We start from the raw sequence: 18,658 nt of genomic DNA on the forward strand, positions 1-18,658 counted from the left end.
GTTACCAAGTTTGTGGGTTATGGAGATTGTAATATTCTTTATTATTTTATCATCCATGGGCTCTCTAATATAAAGGCCTCTTTTAATTCTTCTATTATTAGGTTGGTGCCAAAGTAATTGTGGTTTTGGACCGTGAATTTTAAATTTTTATAATTAGGCTGCAACACATCTTTATTAATCAAAATAGAACCCATTACAATGGACTGAACACAGTGGCTCACGCCTGTAATCCCAGCACTTTGGGAGGCTGAGGCGGGCGGATCAGGAGGTCAGGAGTTTGAGACCAGCCTGACCAACATGGTGAAATCCCGTCTCTACTTAAAATACAAAAAGTAGCCGGGTGTGGTAGCATGTGCCTGTAATCCCAGCTACTCAAGAGGCTGAGGCAGGAGAATCTCTTGAGCCCAGGAGGCAGAGGTGTCAGTGAGCCGAGATTGCACCTTTGCACTCTGGCCTGGGTGACAGAGTGAGACTCGGTCTTAAAAAAAAAAAAGAAAAAAAGAGAGAAACCATTACATTGAACACATTTTTGCCAATGAGAAATAAACTTGTTTATTCCCTGCTTTCAGGGTTCGATGAACTCTTGGAAAGCATTTTCTTCATCCTGCTGGTTGTGTAAGTGTTTTCCCTGCAAAAAGTTGTCAAGATGCTTAAAGAAGTGGTAGTTGTTTGGCAAGAGGTCAGATGAATATGGCAGATGAGACAAAACTTCATAGCCCAGTTTATTCAACTTTTGAAGCCCTGGTTGTATGACAGGTGGTCATGCATTGTGAAGAATTGGGCCCTTCATGTTGACCAGTGCCAGCTCCAGGTGCTGCAGTTTTCCATGCATCTCATCGATTAACTTGGCATACTCCTCAGATGTAATGATTTCACCAGGATTCAAAAAGTGTAGTGGATCAGAAGACCAGCAGCTGACTACCAAACGGTGACCATGACCTTTTTTTGGTACAAGTTTGACTTTGGGAAGTGGTTTGGAGCTTCTTCTCAGTCCAACCAGTGAGCTGGCTGTTGTATGAAATCCACTTTTTGTGGCATGTCACAATCTGATCAAGAAATGTTTCAATGTTGTTTCATAGAACAAGAGAAGATGACACTTCAAAAGGATGATTTTTAAAATATTTGCTCAGCTGATGAGGCAACCACTTATCAAGATTTTTCAGCTTTCCAATTGGCTTCAAATGCTGGATGACCGTAGAATGGTCGACATTCAGTTCTTCGCCAACTTCTCGTGTATCTGTAAGAGGCTTGAATTCAGTGGTTGCTCTCAATTGGTCGTTATCAACTTCTGGCCCAGAGCCTGGGGCTGAGGCTGCCATGACCACCCTGTTCTCTTCCTTCTGGGGTCCCCAGGAAGCTCACAGGACTGAATGATTCCCACAAAATACAGTGGCCAGGATGGGAGGGCTGGAGGTCAACTACCCCTCACCCCTGTCACCACAACCAAGAGGCCCCCATGGAGGTTGGCCCTGAGCTGTGGGTCCCTGTGGGATGCAGGCTCCCACAGAAACTTCAGGGGATGAGCATGGGTCCTCCTGGCTGACAGAGCCTGGTGGGCACTGGGTGTGTGGGGCCTGTGTAGGTAGATTGGACAGCACTGGGCCTTGCCAGGGAGCCGGGGACTGGTGTGGCCAAAGTGGGCAACAATATGTTGCCAGAACCAAAACTACAGTGCAATCAGCCCAGCTGGTAGGGAGAAGGAGGCCTGCCTAGCAGGACCATCCACCACTGTCCTGGCCCCAAGTCCAGACTGCCTGCCTGTACTGGACATTGCCTGGTCCAGGAGGCCTGGGCATGATGGTCAGGTGGTGTGTCCCTGGGTTCCAGGCCTTGGTGGTCCCTTGGCAGCTGAGCATCCTCTGGGCAGGAGGAGGGCCCGCGGTCCACTGTTTGCATCGGCCCCTGGGGGTGTGCCCTCACCCCAGCTTCTCAGCGCACAAGGGGGCATGACCAGGGCTCCTCACCTGCTGTGTGGCTCTAGCTCTGAACAGTTCACTGGGTGACTCTGACAGCTTCCTCCCCAAAGCTTGGGTCCTCCTCTTTGGGAATGGGGTGTCCCAGGCCCCAGCAGGCAGGAATCAACCCCCAGCTCCTCTGGTGGGCCCTCCTGGGCTTTCTTACCTACTGGCTTGTGAGACCCGTTTGGCCAAACGTGGTGTCCTATTTTTATTTTGGCCTTTTTCTTAGTGTGTGTTTTCTGTAACTACTGCTGTGTAGATCTTCTATTTGAGTTTTAGGTAGAGAATCTTGCCCACCCAGAGGTCCCCTACCCCAGAGAGCCTCCACTTCAGCCCCCCCGGGCTGGTCCTGCCTGTGCTCCGCTTGGTGTGAATGTTAAGTGTGATGGATCCACATGGCTGCTTGACCCTGCATCTCCTTCCTTCTTGTTGCTGAGGCCAGTTCTGTTCTCTCTTTCTCCACCTGAGCTGCACTTGAAGCCAAGATGAAGGATGGGAAGTGGTTGCTACGAAGGACCCTCCTGCAGCGAATCCGCTGTGAGGAGGCTGTGCTGGCCCGACCTGTCATTTACTTCTCTAAACTCATTCCAGAGGTCGGCAAGGGGCGGCCTGTCCCCGCCTGCTCTAGTCGCCCATGAATCAAGAATGGATTTTACATTTCCAAATGGTTGAACAAATAAAAAAATAACACTTCATGACACTGAGAAATTTCCATGTCCATAAGTAAAGTTTGATGGGGGTGCGGTCATGCCCATCTCTTCACAGGCCACCTGCAGAAGGCTGCTGTCGTGCAGCCATGGCAGAGTTGCATGCTTGAGGCAAAGATCAGTTGGCAAAGCTGAAAATACTGACTCCTGGCTCTTTAGGGAAACAGTTTCCAGTCCCTGGTATAAGGGCTGTGTGGCAGAACCCCAGGATCTTGGTCAGCTTGTTCCTCACTCAGGGCCTGCTGCGGCCTTCGCTAGTATGTCTGCAAAGTCTGCGTGCTATGGTGCCTCTCATGGGACTTTGAGCTCTGTCGCTAGATTTCAGGGTATCTGCCTCATGGTCATCTGTCTCACCAACAGAGACCCTGTGGCCAGATTCAAAGTAGCAGGAACAGTTGGTCTTTGGCAGCAAGGATACCTTAGAGCTGAACTGCCACCCATCCTGAGGTGGTCCCATGACACCCACTGTCTGAGTCAAAGTTGGGGCAGAGCTGGTGTCCTGAACTGCCCTGCGATGTGGATCATAATAGCCAGTGGGGAGAGGGGTTGCTATTACTCCCCATATCGCGGGGAGTGCCTCACCCCCTGAGATGTGGATCGTAATAGCCAATTACTCCCTCCTGCAATGTGTGTCCATTATTAGCAGTCTCTTTTGTTCAGGATATTAGGAACAATTTCACAGGTTGTGTGTACACAGCCTGCGATAGGAGAATGAATACCATCCTCTGCACCTCCGGATATTAGGAACCATATCACACAATGGGTGTACACTTTTTGGGAGATTTGGGATAATGTCGTCCTGTGTTTCCCTGAATATTCGGAGAAATATTACAGGGTGGCTGTACACCCACTACTCTCTTGGCAGGAACATCATACTTTACCTACTGGAAATTAGGAGCAGTATCACAGACTGGGTGTCAAGACACTGTCATACTGGAAGTAATATCATGCTCTCTACCACAAGTAATGAGGAACAATATCACAGCGGGTGTGTACCTTCTCCGGTAGTGGGAGTAGTATCATCATCTCTTCCTTTAGATGACAGAAACAATATCACAGGGTGGGTGTACAATCCGTGTGTTTTTGGAAGCAATGTCATTCTCTCTTCTTCTAGGTTTTACGACTCATATCACAGGTGGGGTGTATACCCCTTGTTATATTGGATGGAATCTCATTCTCTTTCAACATGTAACTTTAGAACAATATCCCACGGGGGGTGTCCATCCCTTCAATATTGGTACTAATACCATCTTCTCCTTTCCTAGATATGAGAAACAATATCACAGGAGGGTGTACACCCCTTGCAATGTTGGTAGTAATGTCATCTCTCCCCTCTGGTTATTAAAGACAAAATCCCAGGGTGGCTGTACGGTTCCTACTTTATTGGGAGTTATATCATCCACTCACCCCCTGGATATCAGGAACCATATCAGAGAAGAGGTGTCCACCCCCTTCGATATTGTCAGCCATATCATCTTCTTCCTGCTTGGATGTAAGGAATGATACCCCGGGGCTGGCTGCGGTGTACACCCACTGCGATATTGAAAGTAAAAACAGCCTCTTTCCCGCTAGATATTAGGAACTATATCACAGGTGTGTGTGCACCTTCTTGGATATTGGTAGTACTCTCAGCCTCCACCTCGCTGCATATTAGGAACAATATACGGGGGGCAGGGTGGTTACACGTCCTGCAATGTTGAGAGCAATATTCTTCTCTTTCCCCTGTACATTAGGAACCACATAGCAGGGGTCTGTATGCCTTCTGCGATATTAGGATTAATGTTATCCTCTCCCCCACTGAATGTCAAAAACAATATCACAAAAGGGTGTACACCCCCTGTGATATGGCCAGTAATATCATCGTATCTACCTTTGGATACTAGAAACAACATCACAGAGGGTGTGTATGCTCCCCTGCGATATTGGGCATAATGTTATCCTCTCTTCCCCTAGATATTAGGAATGATATCCCTGGTGGTGGGAGGTGGAGTACATTAAGAACAACATCATTGGGTGGGTGTACACACCTTGCGATATTGGGTGTAGTATCATCCTCTCTTCCCTAGGATATTAAGAACAATAACACAGGAGGGGTGTACAGCCCCAGCCCCTGCGTTCTTGGGAGCAATAACATCTTCTCCCCCTCTCGATATAAAGAACAATATCCCAAGGTAGGTGTACATCCCCTGGGACATTGGGCGTAACGTCATCATTTCCCAAAGTGGATATTGGGCATAGTGTCCCAGAGGGGTGTACACCTTCTTCGATATTGGGAGTAATATCATCTTCTCCCCTCAGGGTCGTAGGCAAAATATTGAAGGGGTTTTACAACTCGTGCGATATGGTCAGTAATATCATCCTCTCCTCACCTAGATGTTCAGAACTATATTACAGGCGGTTGCATACTTCTTGCAATATTGGGAGTCATATCATCCTCTCCCACTCTGGATATAAGGAACAACATGACCGAAGGGATGGACACACACTGCAAAAGTTTCAATAATGTCATCCTCTATCCCCTGGCTATTAGGAATAACATCATAGAGGGGTGTACACTTTCCTCGATATTGGGAGTAATATCATCCTCTCCCAGCTGGATATCAGGAACAAGTCTATTAATTATTAATATTAATAACTATAGTAAAAAATAATAACAATTGTCAATATTAATAATCACAATAAAGATAGTATAAATTAATATTGGTAAAAAATATTAACGATTAGTATAACAATTAATCATAATATCAATATTAACAATAAAATAATGATATCAGCAATTAATGTTACTTATATCAATACTAAGTGATGTTGGTAATAAAATAATAATTAATATTAAGAACTAATAATATTGTTAAATGACATTAATATTACTAATTATTTTCAAGCATGCATAATCATATATTTAAAATAATTATCCATAATTAATAATGATATCGTATTAATTGTGTGATTGATAATTATTAAAATCTACATAGATGTTTAATAATCATATTATTACTCCTAATACCACAGGGGGTGTACACCTACCTGTGATGTTGTTCCTAATATCCAGGGACAGAGAACATGATTTTAGTTTTAATATCATAGTAGGTGTGCAATCACCCTGTGCCACTGATGCTAATATCTAGGGGGTAGAGTATGACATGAATCCCAACATAGCAATGAATGGAAAGCCACCCAGTGATATTGCTCTTAATATTCACAGAAGAAGCGTATGATATTACTCCCAATATCACAGGGAGGGTACAGCTCTTCTGTGATATGGTTCCTAGTATCCAGAAGGGGAGAGGATGTTAATAATTCCAGTATCACAGGCTGTGTTCACCCGTCCTGTGATATTGTTATTTATATCCTGGAAGGGAGAGGATGATATTACTCCCCATAGAGCAGGAGGCATACACCTAGCCTGGGATATTGTTCCTAATATCCATGGAGAGGAGAGGCTGATATTACTTCCAATATGGCAGGGGGTGTACATCCACCCTGTGATATTCTTCTTAATATTCCAAGGCCAAGAGGTTGATATTACTCCCAGTATCACAGACACTGTACACCCCTGTGTGATACTCTTCCTGATATCCAGAACGGGAGAAGATGGTTTTAATCCCCATATCACAGGAGGTGAACACACACTCTGTGATATTTTTCCTAACATGCAAGGGGAGAGAGGATAATATTATTCCCAATATTGCAGAAGATGTACACATGTCCCCGCGTGATATTGTCCTTAATAATCCAAGGCACAGAAGATGATGTTACTCCCAATATCACAGAAAGTGTACATCCCCCAGTGATGTTGTTCCCATGATCCAGGAGGGGAGAGGATGATATTACTTTCAATATCGCAGGGGGTGTATACGCCCCCAGTGATACTGTTCCTAATTTCCACCGGGGAGAGGATGATACTACTCTCAATATCGCAGGGATTAAAAACATGGGGGTGTACAGTGTCTGTGATACTAGGAGTAATATCAACCTCTCGGCCTTGGAATAGAAAGAAGAATATCACAGGGTGGATGTACACCCCCTTCCACATTGGGAGTAATATCCTCTCCCTTCCCAGATATTAATAACAATGTCACAGAGCCGGTAAACACAGCCTGTGACACTGGAATTATTATCATCCTCTCCTCTCCCAGATATTAGGAATCATAACACAGAAGAGCTGTACCCTCCCTGCGATATTGGGAGTAATATAATACGCATCTTCCGTGAATATTAAGAGCAATATCACCGGGTGGCTATCTATTCATTGCTATGTTGGGAGTCATGTCATACTCCACTACACTGAATATTAGGATCTGTGTCACAGGGTGAGTGTACACTTATTGTGATATTAAAACTAAAACCATGCTCTCCCTCCCTGGATATTAGGAATGACATCACAGGTAGCTGTATACACACTGCAGTATTAGGAGTAATAATATGATTAATTATTAAACATCAATGACCAATTTTAACAATTATCGATTATACTAATAATTAATAGGATACCATAATTAATTAAGGATAATTATTTTAAATATATGATTATGTATGCTTAAAATTAATTATCAATATTAATGACATTTAGCAATGCTAGTAGTTCATAATATTAATCATTATTTTATAACCAACATCATTTAGTATTAAGTAACAATAATTGCTGATATCATTTCATTACTAATAGTGATATTGCTATTAATTGTTACTACTAATTGTTAAAACATTTTTAAACAGTATTAATTTTTACTATCTTTATTGTGATTATTATTGTCAATGATTACTATTAATTTATATTATATTTAATAATAATAATAATTAACAGACTTGTTCCTGATATCGAGCTAGGGGAGGACGATGTCAGGTGGGGAAGCTTCGTGCAGGTTCCCCATGACAGGGGGAAAAGCAATGGAATCCAAATACTGGTCCTTACTTGGGAAGCTTAGAAGATCACTGTGAGGACGGGAAGGTTGGCACATGAGGGAAGGTGCAGAGGTGGAAAGGGCACAAGAGTTCCACTTATTTATCACAAAACACAGAATGGGAATGGGCCAGAGACTGAAGTCTTCCTGTCTCCTAGGGAAAACTGGATGCATGGCCTGAACTTTTTCTCTTCTGCAGGCAACAAGACCCGCAGAGGAAGGCTCAATTCCAGACCTTTTCTGGGAAACCTTTGGAGAAGCCACTGCCAGATCGAAAACAATCCACGAAATCTTGGATTTATCTGAGAGTGAGTGTCACTCTGGGTCCCTGTTCTTTGCTCCACTAGGTCACTCTGGTTGATTTCCTTTCAGGTTCCTGTGTGCGTGAGGGGATCGGGGAATCCCTCTTCCCTGCCTTCTTGGGGTCAGGGACTCCACGATCCTCCCAGGTCCATTTGATTCCAGGTGAAGACATCTGAAGGTGCCGTATTTGCTGTTGCTTTCTGTCTGTGCAATGATGGCAAGCCTGCCAACAACATCTTCCTAGCGGCATGAGGAAATTAGTCTCTCAGAGGCCCCAAACATGGAGGAGGCTCACCCCAGGAACATGCATGTTTTGAAAAAAGACGTCCTGGGAACCTTTGAGCCACCAACCTGCCTTCAGAAGGGCATTAGTCCGTCCCACTTCACGGAAGGCTGAGTGGAGGCGCTTTGATCCAGAGAATGCCCAAGACACAGTCTTTAGAAAAATGGTATTCTTAGACCATAGCTCGAGAGTGCATTTTTCATGGGTCTTGTCCCGATCAGCACTCACGTTGAGGATCTGTCCCTACTTCCAAGGACAGCCTGTCCATACTGTACTAAGAATTTCCTGCTGTGTGCACCTTGTCATTGGATGTGGTTGATTTCCATGTTGGCTCCATGCCGAGGAACCTCTAACGTGTGTGGTCTCCTTTCTTTCAGGTTGCAAGCAGGCCAATGCCGGTGCACACAGCCAATAAGAGGCCACGCGTGGACCCTGCCCTCACTGATGGCTCAGCTACCAAAATGTCTGACACGGTATCCGTCTTGGCTTCGCTGTCTCCCCTCAGAAAAGCCAGTCCGAGCTCCTCGTCAAGTCTCCGACCGAAGGAACGAGAGACAGGGTCTGTGGCCGACATCCCTCAGCCGGGAGTCAGGCAGCAGGGCCCGGAGCCTCTCGTCGTGGTGAAGCCGACACACAGCAGGCCTCAGGGTGGCCGCCGAGAAGTTCCCCAGGCTGCCTCCAAGCCCCACGGCCTGATCCGGGTCATCAGCCCCCAGGCACAAGACAAACGTCCTGCGGTGACCTCACAGCCCTGCCCACCAGCCGACACACACAGCTTGGGCCTCGGCTCCAATCTCAGTTTCAGGCCAGGAGCCAAGAGACCTGCCCAGGCTCCGACTCAGGCTTGCCTGAACTTCCCCAAGAAACCGAGAACGGGTCCCTTCCAGATGCCCGAAAATGCCATCCAGGGAGGTGAGCTGGGGGCCCCGGAGACTCTCCAACCTCCGCCAGCTGCAACCGAACTCAGACCAAGTCCGTCGCCCCAGATGAGCAGGGGGACACCCGCCCAGGTGCCCAGCAGCGACCGGCAGCCTCCGCGCAGCAGACCTTACCTGCCTACTGCCCAGGCCTGCACCATGTCCCATCACCCAGCGGCCAGCCACGATGGGGCCCAGCCTCTCAGAATGCTCTTCCGGAGACTGGAAAACGGATGGTGGAGCTCCAGCCTCCTGACAGCTCCCTCGTTTCCCTCTCCTGAGGAGCCGGGAGACTTCCTCTCTCACAGCCCTCACGTCTCAGAGAAGTCTGAGGCTCCCTGTGTTCCTGTCCCGCTGAGTGTCCTCTATGAGGACCTTCAGGTTTCCTCCTCCTCAGAGGACAGCGATTCTGACCTGGAGTGAGACTACAGGTGGCCGGGGCTCCATTGCACCCAGCTCCCGTGACTCGGAGGGGTCTGTGAGACTGAGGAGCACGGAGCAGAGAGCAGACTGTGTGTGGTGACTCCCAAGCTCCCCGGCTGTGGTGCTTCTGTGGATGTTGGAGCCCAGGCCAGGCAGGGACCACATGCAGAGACTCTGCCTCATCGAATTCTGGTGAGGGACATTGTAGTTCGCAGGGCTCTCCGGAAACCCGCCACCAGAAGCTTCTGTGCCAGTGATTCGTTGCCTCAGAAACTGGGTGACGGCGACGCGCGGGAGTCAGACTTCCGCTGTGATGTCAGTAGGAAACTGGGGAATGACTGTGTGTTTGCTCTCTAGATGGCTGAATCAGGGAACAGTTAGGGAACCCTGAGAGATGCAGGCCTTCAGCTGTGCCCCGCCCTGACAGCAGTGTTTTGGACGCTGTGAAGCGTTCTGTGCATAGCGTTCTTGGGGTGTTTCCTCAGCCTGGAGAACTGGGCTCTGGAATGCCGTTGGAAATAGGTGTGTTTAATTTGTTTTGAAGTGAATAAAATTCTCAAAAAGATGACGTACTCTCTTTCGACTTTCATTCCGTGTTTGTGTGTAACTGATTTTCCAAGGGCTTGAAAATGTCTTGACTTGTCAGTAATCCAAGTCATTATGTCTCCGAAACAGAGTTGACTGAGGGGACCGCAGGTCTTCGCAGGACCTGTGACTTCTTAAACATCCACAGGGGCAAGAGAACCTCAGCCCCACTCTACCAACACGCACCTAGTCAAATTCCACCAAGTGAATCTCACGCACGCTAACACGTGGGGAGCGTTGCTTGCACCACGAGTCCCCATTTGGCTCAACGCGATGCCACGTGTGGGGTTCAAACTGTGACGGCCCCCATGAAGTGGTTTCCGGATGTGCGTATGAACGAGGCACACTTTCATTCGCCAAGTAGAACCCAGTAAAGCTGAAGTAAACTCCCAGATTTGGGATGTACTTCAGAGGTAGAATATTCGTCCCGTCTTCTTTCCGGATGCCTGAGCACCGGGCCTTTCCATGCTTCTCCCCCGATCCTAAGAGTAGCTGAGGTCGAGACTCACTGAAAGCTCTAGGTAAAGATATCCCACCATGCACAGGCTATCTCCGTTCTCTGACCTGGGAACAACTCTGACCAGGATTCCACATCTAGGAGGCCTGGGAACTGAGTGGGATTTTCTGAGCAATGCCAAATGGCTGCTCCCTTTCCGCCGCCGTTGAGGGTCGTTACCTTGGTTGTCCAGATCACCTAGAAACTATCAGTATCCAGAATCAACAAGATCAACTCTCTGCTCCTCTGACAGCAGAAGGAGCATGACCAAAATGAACCAAAGAGCGTGGCAGGAAAGGATGTGACCGGAAAGCTCAGAGAACAGCCACAGGGGGATGTAAGCAGGCGTTCCCACCTGATCATGAATAATTAATGAAGCGCCAATCCAGGGGGAATCGAGTTTCAGCAGGTGCAACTCATCCAACGGGAGATCGCCGGAGGGCCAACAAGATTCAGCAACTGAGAGTCGGGTGTAGTGTCAAGTGGGACGCGACTGGTTCCAAAGCTCTAGAAGACCATGGGGTCACTTGGACCACGTGAGAAAATGCCCCCAGTGTGCTGGTTCAGCATTCTGACTCCTGCCTGTCTCTTCCCGCCCAGGGAACGTGGACCCTAACTTGTGCAGGTGCAGATGACGAAGAGCAGAATGAGGGGACGCGGCACCCAAGTTCCCCGACAAGAGAGTTCCACAGAAAGTCCGCTGGATCTTCGCAAATCCAGAGAAATGGCAACGGGACCCAAGGACATAGAGCCCCACCGGTGTCCTGGAGACTCTTCAGGCATAACGCCTGGAGCCGCAGGACGAGCTGAAAAAGGAGCCAGGCACCGAAGGACAAAGCGGTGTTGACGTTCTTCATCTGGGTTTCCCAGTGCAGTCCAATTCACGGTGGTTTCCAAGGGCCTCCTGGAGGAGAAAACACGTGAGGGTGTGGTCAGGGTTTTCTGCTGACACACTTACCGTGGGGAAGAAGGAGAAGCTCTGAAGATGGATAACGACCGAGATTGCATGTCAAGGTGTACCTCCTTGATGACACTGAGGCCTACGTTGAAATAGAGTGAATATGGTCCAATTACACTGTGTCTATTTTAGCACCTTGTTTAGAAAAAAAAAAAAAAAAAAAAAAGATGTAAAACAAGACAGGGGTACGTGCACCAGTAGTACATACCTGACGGGAAACATCTATTCTTCAAAGCTTGCGGCTGTACAGGTAGGTTTTAGAATGTCTGTCCATAGTGAACATCGTCTTAGAGGGGGCTGGGCAAACAGAGCTTTCCAGGTCATGTAATGGGATTCAGTTGATTAGGTTAGGGTCCGTTTCGCGTCAGGGGTCCAGAGGCAGTATAAAAGGCAGCCTGGAAAGCAAAGGTCCCTCTCTGCCCCTTCCTCCGGCTTCCTGAAGGCTGCACCGCTTCCAGCAGGGCTGCTCCAGCACCTGCCCATCTGAGCGCCAGCGCACCTGTTCATCTGAGCGCCAGCCGAGGAAAGAAAGTAGACCTGTAATTTCAGGTAAGTTTCCCTGAACGACTGTTTGTTTCGCCTAATCCCTGAGGAGTTGGGGGAAAAGAGACAAAGGAGAGTGAAAGAAACAGATCACACTGGGGCTCGCTGATGGGGTAGGATGTGTTCTCCTTATCCGTAATTCTTGGAACAGAAAGCGAGAAAACATTTCCATCTCCGTGCCCGGGATAAGAGCCAGATGGAAATGCAAAAAGAAATGTACTCCAGCACGCTGAATTGGTGGGTAAATGGAAAAAGAACTTTGGAAAAGGGGTGGTTTGCCCTTTGGCCATGCAAGAGATTCATATGCCACTTGTTCAGCGTTTGTTTAGATGAATTCGTATGGCGTGTGTAAAATACCAGAAAAATAAATAAAGAGGGGCTGGAGCTAAAGCCAAAAAGACAGAGCAGGAAAGACCATCACCTGCTAGTGTGGTAGAGAGGGAGATAACTTCTCTCGATGAATTTGTGTTTGGAAGTTGCCTAGTGAAACGGCAAGAGTAGCGATTTGAGTTATGATAGGAAGCATCCCTTATCCCTGACTTCAAGCACACCTGCCAAGGGGTGACATCGGCCATGCCCTGTAGCTTCGATTCTTTTGTCCCTCAGGGGAGAGAGAATCATTGTGTCTTCTACTGGAGTGAATGGTGAGAGACCTAAGTCCAGTCTCCAGAATCAGTTGTTTGGGTGGGATTGAAATCTCAACTCCAACTCCACATACCTAGGCCGTGGGCCGTGTGGCAGGCCAGGTTTACTCTTGGACCAGGTGGTCACGGCAGAGGAACACACAATATCTGAGGATGCACACACCACATTGTGATCCACAGATTTGACCGACGGGTGGTGAGGTCTCCTCATGACCACACCGTCATGGAATTAGCTGGGGGTTTCTTGTGGGTGTGTGAATATCCAGTGTGCCTAACCATCGCTTTTCGTGTGTTTGTGTGTGATTCAGGTGACCCAACCATCAACCCCGGAAAAAGGCGGCCATAAAACGCCCAGGAGACGAAGATGATGGCACGTCGTGACCCCAAAAGTGGGGCAAACAGACTCGTGAGAGCCCAGACCCTCCAGAAGCAGCAGAGGGCCCCAGTTGGGCCAAGGGCTCCCCCACCCGATGAAGAGGATCCCAGGGTACGTCTAGCCCTGGAATCTTTTGGGTATCGAGGGGGGAGGAGCGGGCGAGTGTCACACGGTCCTCAGAGACTGGGTTGGATTCCAAAGAGTTCTGCCAGCACCACCCGGGTTGCTTTTCCCATCCAAGGTGGGCCTGGCTTGGGACCTCCTCCCCGGCCCGACAGGTCCCTGGAGAGACTCTTGGGAGCAACCTCCCTTTCCACTCAGAATCCTGTGTAGCCAGGTTGGGCTGTGCTGTGGACATCGGGTTCACGATCGTCCCCGCTAGAACCCTGAGTCCTTCCTTTGAGAGTTCCTCCGTCACATGGGCTTTGGGAGGGAACATCGTAACCGAACCCTCCCTCCACTTCAGGGCCCCCATGCCGGTGTCCCCTCTTTGGAATCCTCACTCAGTTCTGAATTCACAGTCCGTCTCAATGTTGACTTTGGATCACTGCCTGTGGCTTCAGCTCATTCACTGACATCACTTCCTTTCCACCCACAGATCAAGTGCAAAAACTGCGGGGCCTTTGGGCACACGGCCAGAAGTACCAGGTGCCCCATGAAGTGCTGGAACGGAGCCCTGGTTCCCCAGACCTTTGGGAGAAAGGAAGGGAAGGAAAACCTGAAACCATGGAAGCCCCAGGTTCGAGGGAACCCTGGGCCCTTGAACAAGGAAAAGGGAGAGAAGGAAGAGAGACCGAGGTGAGCAGTGGGAGGGGTTTTCACCATCCTTAGGGTACTGCCACCTAAGGACACGGTGTCTCTGCACCTGCACACCGTGTGCCTTTCCGTCTCCGGGACAGGGAAGGAACGCTGCAGAGAAACAGACCAGAGCTCCGTGTCCTCCTGGGTTCCCCACCCAGGAGCTCCTTTGGCTCTGGGAGATTCAGGGACGGGGGAGAGGCGGGGCCGCTTCGTGCAGGTTCCCCATGACAGGGGGAAAAGCAACGGAATCCAAATGACAGTCCTTACTTGGGAAGCCTAGAGGGCCACCGGCAGGATGGGAAGGTTGGCACATGAGGGAAGGTGCAGAGGCGGAAAGGGCACAAAAGTTCCATTTATGTATCACAAAACACAGAACGGGACTGGGCCCCAGCCAGGGTTCTCCCTGTCTCCTGGGGAGAACCGGGGGGCAGGGCCTGAACTTTTTCTCTTCTGCAGGCAACAAGACCCGCAGAGGAAGGCTCTCCTCCAGATCTTTTCCGGGACACCTCCGGAGAAGCAGCCGCCAAATCGAAAAACATCCATGGAATCTTGTGATTATCTGAGGGTGAGTGTCACCCTGGGCCCCTGGTCTTTTTCTCCTCTAGGTCACCCTGGTTGATTTCCTTTCAGGTTCCCGTGTGCGTGAGGGGATCGGGGAACCCCTCTTCCCTGCCTTCTTGGGGTCAGGGACTCCACGATCCTTCCAGGTCCATTTGATTCCAGGTGAAGGCATCTGAAGGTGCCGTATTTGCTGTTGCTTTCTCTCCGTGCAATGATGGCAAGCCTGCCAACAACATCTTCCTAGTGGCCTGAGGAAATTAGTCCCTCAGGGGCCCCAAACATGGAGGAGGCTCACCCCAGGAACATGCAAGTTTTCAGAAAAGACGTCCTGGGAACCCTTGAGCCACCAACCTGCCTTCAGAAGGGCATTAGTCCGTCCCACTTCATGGAAGGCTGAGTGGAGGCGCTTTGATCCAGTGAATGCCCAAGACACAGTCTTCAGAAAAATGGTATTCTTAGACCATAGCTCGAGAGTGCATTTTTCATGGGTCTTGTCCCGATCAGCACTCACGTTGAAGATCTGTCCCTACTTCCAAGGACCGCCTGTCCATACCGTATTAAGAATTTCCTGCTGTGTGCACCTCGTCATTGGATGTGGTTGATTTCCATGTTGGCTCCATGCCGAGGAACCTCTAACGTGTGTGGTCTCCTTTCTTTCAGGTTGCAAGCAGGCCAATGCCGGTGCACACAGCCAATAAGAGGCCACGCGTGGACCCTGCCCTCACTGATGGCTCAGCTACCAAAATGTCTGACACGGTATCCGTCTTGGCTTCGCTGTCTCCCCTCAGAAAAGCCAGTCCGAGCTCCTCGTCAAGTCTCCGACCGAAGGAACGACAGACAGGGTCTGTGGCCGACATCCCTCAGCCGGGAGTCAGGCAGCAGGGCCCGGAGCCTCTCGTCGTGGTGAAGCCGACACACAGCAGGCCTCAGGGTGGCCGCCGAGAAGTTCCCCAGGCTGCCTCCAAGCCCCACGGCCTGATCCGGGTCATCAGCCCCCAGGCACAAGGCAAACGTCCTGCGGTGACCTCACAGCCCTGCCCACCAGCCGACACACACAGCTTGGGCCTCGGCTCCAATCTCAGTTTCAGGCCAGGAGCCAAGAGACCTGCCCAGGCTCCGACTCAGGCTTGCCTGAACTTCCCCAAGAAACCGAGAACGGGTCCCTTCCAGATGCCCGAAAATGCCATCCAGGGAGGTGAGCTGGGGGCCCCGGAGACTCTCCAACCTCCGCCAGCTGCAACCGAACTCAGACCAAGTCCGTCGCCCCAGATGAGCAGGGGGACACCCGCCCAGGTGCCCAGCAGCGACCGGCAGCCTCCGCGCAGCAGACCTTACCTGCCTACTGCCCAGACCTGCACCATGTCCCATCACCCAGCGGCCAGCCACGATGGGGCCCAGCCTCTCAGAATGCTCTTCCGGAGACTGGAAAACGGATGGTGGAGCTCCAGCCTCCTGACAGCTCCCTCGTTTCCCTCTCCTGAGGAGCCGGGAGACTTCCTCTCTCACAGCCCTCACGTCTCAGAGAAGTCTGAGGCTCCCTGTGTTCCTGTCCCGCTGAGTGTCCTCTATGAGGACCTTCAGGTTTCCTCCTCCTCAGAGGACAGCGATTCTGACCTGGAGTGAGACTACAGGTGGCCGGGGCTCCATTGCACCCAGCTCCCGTGACTCGGAGGGGTCTGTGGGACTGAGGAGCACGGAGCAGAGAGCAGACTGTGTGTGGTGACTCCCAAGCTCCCCGGCTGTGGTGCTTCTGTGGATGTTGGAGCCCAGGCCAGGCAGGGACCACATGCAGAGACTCTGCCTCATCGAATTCTGGTGAGGGACATTGTAGTTCGCAGGGCTCTCCGGAAACCCGCCACCAGAAGCTTCTGTGCCAGTGATTCGTTGCCTCAGAAACTGGGTGACGGCGACGCGCGGGAGTCAGACTTCCGCTGTGATGTCAGTAGGAAACTGGGGAATGACTGTGTGTTTGCTCTCTAGATGGCTGAATCAGGGAACAGTTAGGGAACCCTGAGAGATGCAGGCCTTCAGCTGTGCCCCGCCCTGACAGCAGTGTTTTGGACGCTGTGAAGCGTTCTGCGCATAGCGTTCTTGGGGTGTTTCCTCAGCCTGGAGAACTGGGCTCTGGAATGCCGTTGGAAATAGGTGTGTTTAATTTGTTTTGAAGTGAATAAAATTCTCAAAAAGATGACGTACTCTCTTTCGACTTTCATTCCGTGTTTGTGTGTAACTGATTTTCCAAGGGCTTGAAAATGTCTTGACTTGTCAGTAATCCAAGTCATTATGTCTCCGAAACAGAGTTGACTGAGGGGACCGCAGGTCTTCGCAGGACCTGTGACTTCTTAAACATCCACAGGGGCAAGAGAACCTCAGCCCCACTCTACCAACACGCACCTAGTCAAATTCCACCAAGTGAATCTCACGCACGCTAACACGTGGGGAGCGTTGCTTGCACCACGAGTCCCCATTTGGCTCAACGCGATGCCACGTGTGGGGTTCAAACTGTGACGGCCCCCATGAAGTGGTTTCCGGATGTGCGTATGAACGAGGCACACTTTCATTCGCCAAGTAGAACCCAGTAAAGCTGAAGTAAACTCCCAGATTTGGGATGTACTTCAGAGGTAGAATATTCGTCCCGTCTTCTTTCCGGATGCCTGAGCACCGGGCCTTTCCATGCTTCTCCCCCGATCCTAAGAGTAGCTGAGGTCGAGACTCACTGAAAGCTCTAGGTAAAGATATCCCACCATGCACAGGCTATCTCCGTTCTCTGACCTGGGAACAACTCTGACCAGGATTCCACATCTAGGAGGCCTGGGAACTGAGTGGGATTTTCTGAGCAATGCCAAATGGCTGCTCCCTTTCCGCCGCCGTTGAGGGTCGTTACCTTGGTTGTCCAGATCACCTAGAAACTATCAGTATCCAGAATCAACAAGATCAACTCTCTGCTCCTCTGACAGCAGAAGGAGCATGACCAAAATGAACCAAAGAGCGTGGCAGGAAAGGATGTGACTGGAAAGCTCAGAGAACAGCCACAGGGGGATGTAAGCAGGCGTTCCCACCTGATCATGAATAATTAATGAAGCGCCAATCCAGGGGGAATCGAGTTTCAGCAGGTGCAACTCATCCAACGGGAGATCGCCGGAGGGCCAACAAGATTCAGCAACTGAGAGTCGGGTGTAGTGTCAAGTGGGACGCGACTGGTTCCAAAGCTCTAGAAGACCATGGGGTCACTTGGACCACGTGAGAAAATGCCCCCAGTGTGCTGGTTCAGCATTCTGACTCCTGCCTGTCTCTTCCCGCCCAGGGAACGTGGACCCTAACTTGTGCAGGTGCAGATGACGAAGAGCAGAATGAGGGGACGCGGCACCCAAGTTCCCCGACAAGAGAGTTCCACAGAAAGTCCGCTGGATCTTCGCAAATCCAGAGAAATGGCAACGGGACCCAAGGACATAGAGCCCCACCGGTGTCCTGGAGACTCTTCAGGCATAACGCCTGGAGCCGCAGGACGAGCTGAAAAAGGAGCCAGGCACCGAAGGACAAAGCGGTGTTGACGTTCTTCATCTGGGTTTCCCAGTGCAGTCCAATTCACGGTGGTTTCCAAGGGCCTCCTGGAGGAGAAAACACGTGAGGGTGTGGTCAGGGTTTTCTGCTGACACACTTACCGTGGGGAAGAAGGAGAAGCTCTGAAGATGGATAACGACCGAGATTGCATGTCAAGGTGTACCTCCTTGATGACACTGAGGCCTACGTTGAAATAGAGTGAATATGGTCCAATTACACTGTGTCTATTTTAGCACCTTGTTTAGAAAAAAAAAAAGATGTAAAACAAGACAGGGGTACGTGCACCAGTAGTACATACCTGACGGGAAACATCTATTCTTCAAAGCTTGCGGCTGTACAGGTAGGTTTTAGAATGTCTGTCCATAGTGAACATCGTCTTAGAGGGGGCTGGGCAAACAGAGCTTTCCAGGTCATGTAATGGGATTCAGTTGATTAGGTTAGGGTCCGTTTCGCGTCAGGGGTCCAGAGGCAGTATAAAAGGCAGCCTGGAAAGCAAAGGTCCCTCTCTGCCACTTCCTCCGGCTTCCTGAAGGCTGCACCGCTTCCAGCAGGGCTGCTCCAGCACCTGCCCATCTGAGCGCCAGCGCACCTGTTCATCTGAGCGCCAGCCGAGGAAAGAAAGTAGACCTGTAATTTCA

At 50.1% G+C, this 18,658-nt stretch overlaps 2 protein-coding genes across 2 annotated transcripts; both read left to right on the top strand.

Annotated features, from left to right (window-relative positions):
* The first annotated feature begins 1,199 nt into the window (after positions 1-1,199).
* LOC139361083 (protein FAM90A5-like) lies at positions 1,200-9,495 on the top strand. The gene is made up of 5 exons (XM_071089549.1): positions 1,200-1,239; positions 2,427-2,551; positions 4,732-4,836; positions 7,728-7,877; positions 8,533-9,495. Exons 1-5 carry the CDS (start codon positions 1,200-1,202, stop codon positions 9,493-9,495), a joined length of 1,383 nt encoding a protein of 460 aa, XP_070945650.1.
* A 3,590-nt stretch (positions 9,496-13,085) lies between these two features.
* Positions 13,086-16,082, top strand: LOC139361084 (protein FAM90A5-like). The gene is made up of 4 exons (XM_071089550.1): positions 13,086-13,208; positions 13,696-13,895; positions 14,355-14,463; positions 15,120-16,082. The coding sequence occupies exons 1-4, from the start codon at positions 13,086-13,088 to the stop codon at positions 16,080-16,082; spliced, it is 1,395 nt and encodes a 464-aa protein (XP_070945651.1).
* Positions 16,083-18,658: the final 2,576 nt, after the last annotated feature.

Source organism: Macaca nemestrina, assembly GCF_043159975.1.
Source record: "Macaca nemestrina isolate mMacNem1 chromosome 4 unlocalized genomic scaffold, mMacNem.hap1 SUPER_4_unloc_9, whole genome shotgun sequence".
In the NCBI taxonomy this organism is placed as follows: Eukaryota; Metazoa; Chordata; class Mammalia; order Primates; family Cercopithecidae; genus Macaca; species Macaca nemestrina.